Source organism: Centroberyx gerrardi, chromosome 4 (assembly GCF_048128805.1).
Source record: "Centroberyx gerrardi isolate f3 chromosome 4, fCenGer3.hap1.cur.20231027, whole genome shotgun sequence".
Classification (NCBI taxonomy): domain Eukaryota; kingdom Metazoa; phylum Chordata; class Actinopteri; order Beryciformes; family Berycidae; genus Centroberyx; species Centroberyx gerrardi.
Genome location: NC_136000.1, coordinates 18,257,260 through 18,269,470, shown reverse-complemented (window position 1 = coordinate 18,269,470; position 12,211 = coordinate 18,257,260). Strand labels below are relative to the sequence as shown.

At 41.0% G+C, this 12,211-nt stretch overlaps 1 protein-coding gene across 1 annotated transcript; it reads right to left on the bottom strand.

Moving 5' to 3' along the window:
- Positions 1-655: 655 nt before the first annotated feature.
- LOC139912138 (transcription factor Maf-like) lies at positions 656-9,808 on the bottom strand. The gene is made up of 2 exons (XM_071899849.1): positions 8,832-9,808; positions 656-683 (listed from the first exon to the last, which is right to left on the bottom strand). The coding sequence occupies exons 1-2, from the start codon at positions 9,806-9,808 to the stop codon at positions 656-658; spliced, it is 1,005 nt and encodes a 334-aa protein (XP_071755950.1).
- Positions 9,809-12,211: the final 2,403 nt, after the last annotated feature.

The following is a 12,211-nucleotide window of genomic DNA, read 5'->3' as shown; positions in this document are numbered from 1 at the left end:
AATTTGACTTAATAATAGAAAGCAGATCATAAACAGAAAATGTGCTTTTTATACTTACTAGCAGCATTTTTTACTTCCATGATAAAAAAAACAAATCAGGTGTAAACAAAGCTTTTAGAGACTAAAAATGTTGTATCATATCTGTTTGGCAATTTAAGGATGAATAAATATAATATAATACAATATAATAAATATCCTCAATTCCATGTTCTGCTTCTTGGTGGCAGTGCTACGCTTCTGTTAACTTTTAGATTACAAAGTCAGCTTTCAGAGGAAAAACAGAATCAAAATGAAGTATTGAAAAAAAATGCTGAAATTAATTCTGAAAACATCACTGTAATGGATCAGCTGCTAAGTGCAACATTATTAAAAGCTCAGTATGAACATTATGTGCTGTGTGTTGGTGTATAAGCAAAGGAATATCGTCTCATGATATTCAATGCATGACTTCTGCAGCGTTGAAGTTGTACATTTGATACATTTAGAAAGTATTTTATCCCAAATTTTCTCTCAGTTCTAAATAGTTATCCTGTGTGTGATAATTAAAATGTATTAAAATGAATTTGTGTCAAGGATCTTAAAATGAGGAGTGAGTAGTGAACATTGGGCTACCTCAGACTCCAGGGTTGAGGGAGGACGAGGTCACAGCTCACTATCACAGATGGAGGAATTTTCTTGACGTCCTGCAAAGAGAGAAAATAGGAAAGAACTGTGAAACACACACTCCGATAAACTGATACTCTCCACAAGTGCTGAAAATGGATATAAAGTAATAGTTTTGTTCTAAAATGTTCTAGCTGTTTGAAAAAAGTGGCACTTACAAATTAAAAAAGGATAGTAAGTGAATAAAGTCCTTGGTTGACAAAATGATCAAACTTTTACAGCCTCTCTATTTAGAGATACTGACTGATGAACTTTAGGTGATGATATTTGCATCTTCAATTCATATTATGGTATCAAACAATCTGTAATTAAAGTCTTTGTATATTGTAAAATGTATGACCATTGTTTGGTAAACAATATGGATAAACTGTAAACAGGCAGAGATAAACAATTCAGAATAATCACACAAACTGAGAAGAGCTATAGATTAAGAGACAGGCAGCACCAATAACAAAAAATCAATCAAGGGTTTAATGATTTTAATGGAAGATTTAGACATTTAAAAAATTGTCTTTTACTCATATATAACTCACTCTAGGGCCCATGATTTTTAATTTTGGAAAACTATTTTTGGAAAACTAAATATTTTCCCAAAAACATGGATACACACACACACACACACACACACACACACACACACACACACACACACATTATATGCACACACACACACACACACACACACACACACAAAACCCACTATTCATGACATCCACCACAATATTGTAGAGCACAATTGCAGTGTATTTATCCTAAAGCAAAATCAATAAATATCACAGGAATGTCTGAATTAAAGTTCAGGACATTACGTTGTGTTTGCTAACTTGTTACAAAGCATCATCATTTAACAATTATGCCATTCTACATAAAAAATACAAATTTTACATGCAGTAGTTCAAAATCTTTCAATGAAAATGTAGTTTAAATACCAGCTAAATAATCATACATTAAGGCCGATTAGTTTGTTTAGACCATATCTATGCGTTTATTTCCATTTGGGTATATCCTGTTGCATGAACAGGATATACACACACTTGGGTGCACACACACATACACACATATGAGCATATATGCATTTACATGTGTCAGTGACGGCGCGGATGGAGCCAGTTAAAAACCCAGTGAAAAATCTTCCCGAAAAACTTTTGCCGGGCTTCAATAGAGAGAAACGAGGCGTGTGAGGGACAAAGTATATTAATGCCCCTCAATCCATCTTTAAGCAACAATGAGAACCATTCATTTCCCTGTAATCCGATTCACACTGGGGCCAAATGGACTCTGACCCATTCAGCTACATAGGAGCTCCCAGTGACAGACCTACAGCAGAGAGCAAGCTGCCCCAACCCGCAAAACTCTCTGGAGCATCAACATTAACAACAACTTTCCCAGTTATTTTCCTTTGAAGAACGCACGCAAACTTTAACTTCCTAAAAATGAATAAGAAGCTGCATATAATAGCAAACACCTAGGTGAACACAAACAAACAGCTAGGTGAAAAAGTAGGAACATACACACGTACATATTATGCATTCTTACACACTCAAAGAAGAAGGCACACACACACACACACACACACACACACACACACACACACACACAAATGCACATTCACACACACATAGGAACGCATGCAGACTCACACACACATACTCACACACGTGTCTATGTGCACTCTTATGAACTCAAACAAGCAGGCGCACACACACGCAGGCATGCATGCACACACGCATACCACAGACATGCGCGCGCGCACACACACACACACACACACACACACAGAGCTTGGGACACCAGGCTTTCAGAGGAGGTGAGGCCCACGTGCGGAGAGGGGGGACGGCTGCTACATGGCAGCAGTGTGTGGGGTCAAGGCCTTTCCCAGGTACAAATGAAAGGGAGAGGAGAGACTTTGGAAGAGCTGAACAACACTGTGGGTCACCTTGCCTGGCAAAGAGATCAATGTCTGTTTGACTGGCTGGGAGGGGGACAGAGAGAGAGAGAGAGAGAGAGAGAGAGAGAGAGAGAGGCTGACTGCAGTAGAAGGGTAAATCACCTCTCTAGCTTCATTGAGATGCAGGTAAAACACACAGGGGTCGGGCTCGGCTCCAACTCCACCCTGCACAACACAAACTCGTGCACGCGCAGACTCGCGCGCACGCACACGCTGACACACGCACACCCACGAGCGCACACACAGTCGCATAATGCACTCGGTTTTCAAAACACACCCCCACTTTCACTGCGGTCCAAAATACACCACTTCGCTGACTCTGTGCCCTGCAACTCAACTCACTGTTGAAAACACTGTTCAAAACATCAACACAGCCCCAGCTATGTTTTTCTGTGAGTCAGAATATTGTGATCAGTTATAATTAAATCATAATTAGCTTTCATCTATTGCCCTTTAGTTATACATTCTGAAGAGCGCTTTTTATACGAGCAAATGCAAATCTAGAATTTGAATTCGACTGCAACATATACAAAACATGAGACACACGTTACATGTGCCTTTGCAGGTTCTTTTACAGCCGAGTATTTACAGTAATCTCAGTTAAACACAAAACTATGTAATAGCATTTGATTTAGACAATCACATTACCTCCATTCTCCCCATGCTTCTATTTGCTGGAACAAATGGCCATGTAAAGCCAATAAGAAACATAACAGAGACCCTGTAGAGATGCTGCATTCTTACCACATGCACACCCACGACAGGAGGGGACATGTTAAATTATTAGGTTTTCAAATAAATGACACATAACTCAGGACACTGCGAGACAGAGAGAGAGAGAGAGGGAGAGAGGGAGCGAGAGAGAGAGAGAGAGAGAGAGAGAGAGAGAGCTCTGGCGTTGCAGGTCTAGATGATGGACGGACCACAGAGGCACATAAATGCAGCTGATTTAAATCACTTTAAATGTAAATGTTTATCGCGTGGAGTGATGCAGATGCGGATTGAGTGGAAGAGATTGAAATTGTTTCCTCTTTTGAATGTGAATATGTTTTTAACCCTTTAGATGGCTGTGATAGGAAGGGGGAGGGGAGCCAGTAGGCCGACATGGAGCAGCGTTCAGAGTGAATGAAAGAAAATGAACATGTGAGAAAAAGAAAACCGTTTTGATCCAAAATGAGATATCCACTATTTGTGACACCTACTGTTAGAAAATATTTGTTTGCACAAATTTAAAACAAATTAGCATAATTTTTCCAAGTATAGTGGATATCTTCTCGATAGTGGATTCTATATTTTTAGAGATATTGACAACTTCAGGTAATGACGCTTTTGGGAATAAACTTTTCATGAGTATACTGCAAGTAGGATTCAAAAACAGCTTTCCAGCTTTGTAAATACAAATAGGAACAGTGGGAACGACTTGAACTTTTGCTCCGTTATTGTCAAATGAAAAAGCGCATTAGTATACAAGAAAATGAATACAGCCTGAAATAAATAATAGTATTTTTCCCCTTCGGCCTGGAGTATTTTTCTCCCGCTAAATGAGCCTATGTTGCTTAACATTATTTGTTTTACTTACATTCATTAGGTTTTCCTTTTAAGGGACATGAAAAAACTACAAGCGTCACAATGTCAAGATAAAATGAGTCATTCCCACAGATTTAATGCACTCTGTTAAAGCGGGACGCATGAACACCCTTCTACCACAAGGTCAAATAAAAGACACAATGCTGGATGGTTATTGAGCACTCACACAAATAGACACTCACTCACACACAGCGCACGCATCCTTTGTCCTATTAATTTCATGGCATTAAAGTGAAGTACATGATGATGATTCAAATGTCAATATGGATAAATTTCAAAGTGATTTCCCATAGTTGACCTGAAAGAGAAAGTCCAATATTGTGACAGCAGACAACTACATTATCTGTAATAACCTAATCATTGGACATACTGCAAATGATCACAGTGCAGAAGTCAATATACTGGGTTGGAGAATAGAATTACAGTTCTTACTGATAAGATTAATCCTCATATGATGTGTGTGTGCGCGTGCGTATGTGTGTGCGCGTGTGTGTGTGTGCGTGTGTCTGTGTGCGTGTGTGTGTTTGTATGTTTATGTGTGCACACGTCTGTATCTTGTGCAAACAAAAGAGAGGAAGACAGAGATAAAGAGAGAGAGAAGAGAGAGAGAGAGAAGAGAGAGAGAGAGAGAGAGAGAGAGAGAGAGAGCGCTGAGATATGAGGAGGAAGTGCTGAAATGTTGTTTCCTGTGCATTCTGTCCTCCTTCAACACAGGAAATGAATCAGTGCCACTGTATCCTCCTGCCCCTTGGTGTGTCTGGCAGTCAAAACAGACACACACACACACACACACACACACACACATGCACACATGAGCAGAAAGCATCCCGCACAATTTCCTCACCCTTACAGTGATCAGCATTTTCCACTTTCTCAGGCCACGCATTGAATAATTTAACCAAACGAGGTTCGACTGCTGGAAACCTACGAAACCTTCATATAAAACAGACCTGCTGTCTTTCATGTGACGATTTCACAACACGGCTGTATAGTGCAAAGCAAGTCGTGGCCCTGATCCTGAGCAAAAACCCCGAGACTCCCCGTCCCCGCACAAAACTCAGCTAATTCTGTCTGCCTCACAGAAGAAAGAGGTGCCATGAAAGAAGTATAGCGTCTCCAGTTCTAGGTTATAACACAAATGTAATTAAATAGCACACTATATTGACCTAATCAGATAGGAGGGCCATAAATTAGTGGACACATGCTCACTAAAAGGCCCTCTCCTCTCAGCTAGGACGCATCTCTGATCGTTTATCATCTTAAAGGAGCAGGAAGCCAGCCAGCATCTCTCTCTCTCTCTCTCTCTCTCTCCCTCTCTCCCTCTCTCTCTCTCTCTCTCTCTCTCTCTCACTCACTTTTAATCACAGAGGAAATCATTCCTTCAGGCAGGGGAGGATCATGCTATCCCATCTTGCCCCTCACTCTGAGCTTTCATGGGAGCCAATACGGACCAAGCGGCCAGTGTGTGCGTAACGCCGTTTTACAGATGAGATACAGAGCTTCTACAGAGTCTATACAGTCTTGGTCCGTTTTCATCTCCGCATTAATTTCACTACGGTGCAATTTTAGAAAAAAAAACTTTAAAGCATAAGCTACACACTCTTTTGAAAAACCTGTTTCCTCCTCAAGGGAAAGTACATAATATAACTCACACAGACTGCACATGCAAGCATTCAGAATTCAAAGACTGTCAAAGGTCCTGATGGAAACAGATAATATCCCTCCTCCATGCACACACACTCACACACACACACACACACACACACACAGAAAGTAAGAGCCACCACCACCTGCCTAACCCTCACCCCTCACCACTCCACACACACACACACACACAAACACACACACACACACTTCCAGCAGCATGCATTGTGGCAGTGACCTTGTATGGGACAAGCCCAGACCATGTGAATCTCTTATCGGAGCCATACTGCTCATTACACTGTAAAGCCTGATTCCACTGAATTTAACAGCAACTCCGTGAAGCAGCAGGAAGCGGCTGGGTTCATGAAGGTAAAACCCTCTGCAGGTCAGGTTCAGGTTCAGGTCCAGAGCTGAGACAGGTTCTGGGCTGCTGGACCTGCCTATCGCGAGAAACACTAATTCCTTCGACTTCGAGTTTATTAGCTTTTGAAGTCAGAATTCAGATCAAATATCTTTAGACTAAAGCGGATTTTCCTCTCAATACCTCGCGTGTCATAATCGCAATGATGAATTTGTTTGACAAAACATTAAGCATCGTTTAGTCTAAGCATGAAGAAATAACTAGGCCTGTATTCTGTGTATCATATCGCCACACTAGTATAATAAAAGCCTGCACTGGTATTTTCACTACGGAATTTGTTCTAGAAAGCAAGAGTTCCTATATTCAAATTTCTGGCATCTTTTGTGTGTAATCGTATGTTTGTCTTGATGAGACAGAGAAGGTTATTTAAAGCTTCTGGGTCGATTTCAAATGAAACTTTCCACAGAGAGGATTCAACAAGTCAACAGTTACCGAGTAAAAAGTACAAGTTTGCTCTCAAATCAATGATTAACTTTTTTTCAGGAGACCTGCAGCATGATCCTTAGGCCATATTCAACAATAAAAAAATAGATATATAACCCTAACCCTAACCCTAACCATTCGTTTTTTTTTTCTTTTGTTTTTTTTTAAAGAAAAGACAGTTTGTAGTCTATAATTACGCAACAGGTTACGGGCATCACGCAGTCTTATTTCTTTAGGAGACAAAAAGATATTAGAAGAGGATCACTTAGAATTAATTCGCCGTCTTTTTCCCCCCAAAATAACAAACCATGAATAAACACAAATGATATAAAAACATAAAATTATATCAAATCATACTGATATCAAAACTGGACTGTGTTTTTGGAGCTGGCGTAATTATGCGTCTCGTGCGTATAACAATTGCATCGCACTTCAATCAAAATCAATCCATGTTCAAGTTATTACAATTACATTTTTTATTTGTCCTCTATTGTTGTGTTTAAATTTCTGCTTAGATGGAGTAGGGAAATGTAAGTAAGTGTGTGTGGTGTCGCTTCACAAGGCACAGTGTCTGACAAATAACATGCAAAACTAAAGAGAACAAAAATAAACATTTTCAGGAGAATATATTCGTTTCCATTCATGAAGATTTATTGATGAATGGTATATTCATTATATTCCATTTTGATGAGTGAACACGATGTTTGTCAGTAGTTGGTTGTATTGTCCAGACAATACATTTTACTGTATAGAAATCCAGGGCATCACAAAAGACGTATGGCTGCATGATGCTTAATTCTACAACACCGGGAGAACATTATATTTCCATTTCGAAATAGTTCACATATTTTCCGAATGAGACCCATAGGGTTCGGGGTAAGCTTAATTAAGTTCCTCAAATAAAAGGAAAAATACATTTAAAACGAAAGGAATTCCTGAAAGAATAGGTCATCTTTACATCATTTTGTAAGTGACAAAGTCTGAGGAACCTAGTTTCTCATTTATTTCAGGACATGCATGCTGAGCTCATAAGGTTATTTGCTTATGTTTTGTTCAAAGACATTTTTATCTTCACTCCCACTTGTTGATTGCAATAATCTATTTATGCGTTCGGCATGAAAAATGATATTTGATGAGTATTTCATCAGTTTCTACTAAATAATCCGACGCTGTTCCTCATGGGAAGATGTTGTCTGTCGATACAAATCAATACTCAATACAAAGTTGCTTGCATCCACAATTTCATTTTTTCACAGGGATCCAAAAGAAGCCCATGAAATGTTCAGTGAGGGTCCATGTTAGGGGGTGAGCTTTCATGATGGCGAAGTGACGGATGAATAATCTTGTTCACACTTTTTTCAAATAAATTCCAAAAAAGTGATGATGAGGTTGAACAACGTAGTTATAGATGCCATGGTATAATACAGCCATTAGACACAAGTTCACAAAAAGACAAAAAAAATCAACAACTTGAAAAACAATCCGTACATGGCCAGCATGCATGGGTTTACAGAACAGGTACAGTCTGTTGGACATCAATTTTTCCAAACTTTTGGTGTAACTGAGATTGGATGTTTATCACAAGACAAATAGGATGGATGATATGAAAATGGGATAATTCATATCAAAATAAGTAAACGTAGAACAAACATTTGACATCAAATTAAAGCTGATTTGCCTGAGGATAGTTTCATTTCACACAAATTTAGGTAAAGGGAACAGGATGGACGAGGCGCAGAATGAGGCTACAAGAGCGGACCTGTGCAGACTTTACGTTACAAGGTCTTCAGTAATTTTATGCAGTAAATCTAAAGACAAACATCACGAATTGGACATAAAAATAGTTCAAAATCATCTTCGAAACAGAGCTGATATCGAGAGTCCTCTAAACAGGCCTATTTATGTATCCTTTAACCGTGGAGAGCGAACACACTTAGTGAAACCCCATTCTCACACTGAAACAGAATAATTTTGAAATACAGAAAAGAATGAAAACTTTTCATGTCCTTAACTAGCACGAATCTTTACGAAAACAACTTCAACACAACTACGCACAACGTATTTTTGTGTGTGGTTGCACAAATTAAAAGTTTTTTTGTTTTTTTGTGGGGGTCATTATTAAAACTTTTCGACGCCGAGACTCACATGAAAAACTCCGGGGACGAAGGGTTGTTGTCGCTGCTGGATCCTCCGTTTTCTCTGAAGCCGGTGCTGATGAGCTTCTCGTATTTCTCCTTGTAGGCGTCCCTCTCCCTGGCCAGCCTGGAGATCTCCTGCTTGAGGTGGTCCACCTGCTGAATCAGCTGGGTCTTCTCTCCCTCCAGGACGTGCCGCTGCTGGACCCGCTTGTATCGGCAGGACTGGGCATAGCCTCTGTTCTTTAGCGTCCTCCTCTTCTGTTTCAGACGGATCACCTCTTCCTTGCTGACCCCCCGGAGCTGCCGGTTCAACTCCCGCACCGACATGGTCACCAGCTGCTCGTCCGAGAACCGGTCATCCAAGCGCAGGTGCTGGTGGTTTCCTCCCGAGCTGCCGCCGGACTGAGACCCGGAGGAGGAGTGGTGTCCCCCTGGGTGGTGGTGGTGGTGATGGTGGTGGTGGTGGTGGGGGACCCCGTTCTGAGCTGCGGCTGCAGCGATAACCGCGGACACCACGGCGGCCGCTGATCCCATCTCCTCCCCGGCCATGGCGCCTCCTGCCCCGGCTGCGCCACCGAACTGCTGCCCTCTGGCATAGCCATCGAAGGTCTGGAGCTGGTGACTACTGCTGATCAGCGCCTCTACAGCGTCCTCCGGGCTAAAGCCCAGAGCCTCGGGGTTCAACTGCTGTTGGTACCCGGTCATCCAGTAGAAATCCTCCAAGTGCGCCTTCTGTTCGCTCCCCGATCCCGGACTGGGCGCCGAGAAGCTTGGAGAGGGGGGAACCGAGCTGCAAGGCGTGCTCATCGGGGTGGAAGATAGGGATCCCCCGGCGATCAGGCGGCTGCACTGGCTGATGCTGCGATCGGGCTCCACCGGCTCCTTTTTCACTTCAAACTTCATCAGATCGAAGTCATTAACATATTCCATGGCCAGGGGACTGGTGGGCAGGTCGGAGTTGCTCATTGCCAGCTCTGATGCCATCCTCTTGCTGTTGACAGTCCTCCAAAGGGGGTGAGGAGCACCTGTCAAAGTGGGCTGCTGAGACACGCACTGAGCCAGCTTGATTTCTTTATTTATTTTCTTCAAAACCGGAGGAAAAAGTGGATTTTCTAGGGCTAATTGCGCAGCGCAGGTTTTGGTTTTGTGAGTCGATAAGTTTTTTTTTCTTCAGTCTGTGTTGCACAGACGCATTGGAGCAGCGCTGTTTCCTCCCTCTCTCCCAGCGTGCGGGTGTCTGAGCGCCGCTCTCTCTGTTTCTACCATTTAACACTTCATGGCTCCTTTTAGGATTAGTGCGCCAAATTGAGGAGGTTCACGTACGTGTCCCGGGCAAATAGTTGCCTTGTAGAGAATGGAAAAAAAAACTCCACCCAAGGATTGATAGATTTTTTTTTCTAAGGGATCAGTCAGCCGACGAGTTAAAAAGCATTGCTTAGTTTTATAGGCGCCCTGACGTCAGGACTGAAATATTAAATTGACTGAGACTCGCAGCCAATGAGCAGACCAGCCTGGGGACCTAATTAGCATAATAGTATAGAAACCAAAGTTTTCTGAACTGTCCAAGCCCATCAGCAGATTGACATATGAGACTTAATATTCATCCTCTCGTCACGTTATAAGAACGGGGAGAAAGAAAATAAAATTAAAAAAAAGAAAAGAAACATTATTTTTTCGAGGATTTCAAGAAGATGTCAGCTGGTAAATATGCTCGTCTTTATTGTAAGATCAGCAACTCGGTTTGTTTTCAACGCTCTTCTTAATTATTATTATTATGTATCACAATTACCTAAAATATCAATTAGACAATTATGGAGGCAGATTTGTGAACATATTGGACTGTCGTCTGTATTCAGCATTGTTTGATGATTAGACCTTCTTAATCCTGCCCTCCTTAGTTTGTTGATATAGCCTAGATTTGGAAGATGTTTTCCATCAATTATATACTGTATATAGGCTATTTGCTAATCAACCAAGAGTTCAATTGATCTCAGAAATTCATCTCCGACAGCACTCACTCACCCCAAATATCTACTGCATTTTAATGACTGGTGTTGACAGGGAGAGACACATATTGTCCCAATAGCCTATATCATAGATAGTCGAGGATATACCACAGATATATCTGATCAGTAAGGGAGCTGGAAATATTTGGAAAGGGGAAAGCATGGGTCTGGATGAATGGCATTTTTTGGAAACCCAATATCGCCACCTTTCGGTGTAAAACAATACTTCAGGTATTTAAAGGGCTTGTGCGTGTCCGCAGTCTTTTGTGGGTTGAAAATGTCTTTCTGCTATGGAAAAAATATTTCTATCGATTAGCACTATCTTGTCCACCGTTTAGGCCTTGTCTGGTCTCTCTTAATGTTACTCATGGATGTAAAGATTGTTTAACAACAGGGAAAATATGATTGCTCAATACAAGAGAAAATCACTTCTAATTGTGCAATGTTTCAAAACTAGATTTTTTTTTATCATACATAAGTCATATATATATTTATGAAATCCAGGAGGTGAGCCAGGGTTTATAGCAAAGTGTCAACACCCATTACATGCAGATATTTCCTGTGATAATGTATTCACATTAAATGCAAGTCCTACTCAACATAAAATCCTTTTTATAATGGAACAGGCCCTAGTGACAACACCTCCATCCGTGTCCCACTGGAGTCTATAGTCCCAATCCCATGTAATGAAAAGAGCATCAATGTTCCTCTCTCTCTTTCTCTCTCTCTCTCTCTCTCTCTCTCTCTCTCTCTCTCTCTCTCTCTCTCTCTCTCTCCTGGAGCACATATTCCTCAGGAGTGGTGGCACATAAGAACAAACAATAAGGAGGGCTATACACAGAGGACTGGAGAGTAAATAAGAGCACTCTCCCTGGAACATGTCACACGGGGAAGCTTCAGAAAACTACAAAGCCGCCAGCAGATAATCCAACTCCCCGGTGTCCCAACACAAGTAAATATTCTCTTGGTCCCTGTGACTGTTCATGGGGACTTAACGTTAAACAGGAAGGATAAACATAGTGTTTTATTCATTAGAACACACAACAGAGGCCCCTCTGATGCCTTGAATAAATATTAAACAGAAGAGGTGTCCCATCTGACGTTATACTATGTTGTTACTGTTGCAATGTAAATTCAGGCTGGGATTAACAGGCAGGAAAATAACTAGTGAACAGTAAACCTTTTCCATATAAGATTACATTACTTTTGATTCAGGCTTTTTTTTTTAAGTCTTTCAACTACTACCATGATACTATTTCTTGTCCTACACTAAAGTTTAATAACAATAAAATTATGGCATAATTGAATGAAGTCAATACTAAATAGCAGGGTAAATAAAGCACATATTCTATTGCAAGCGAAATGTTATGGCCCTATACAA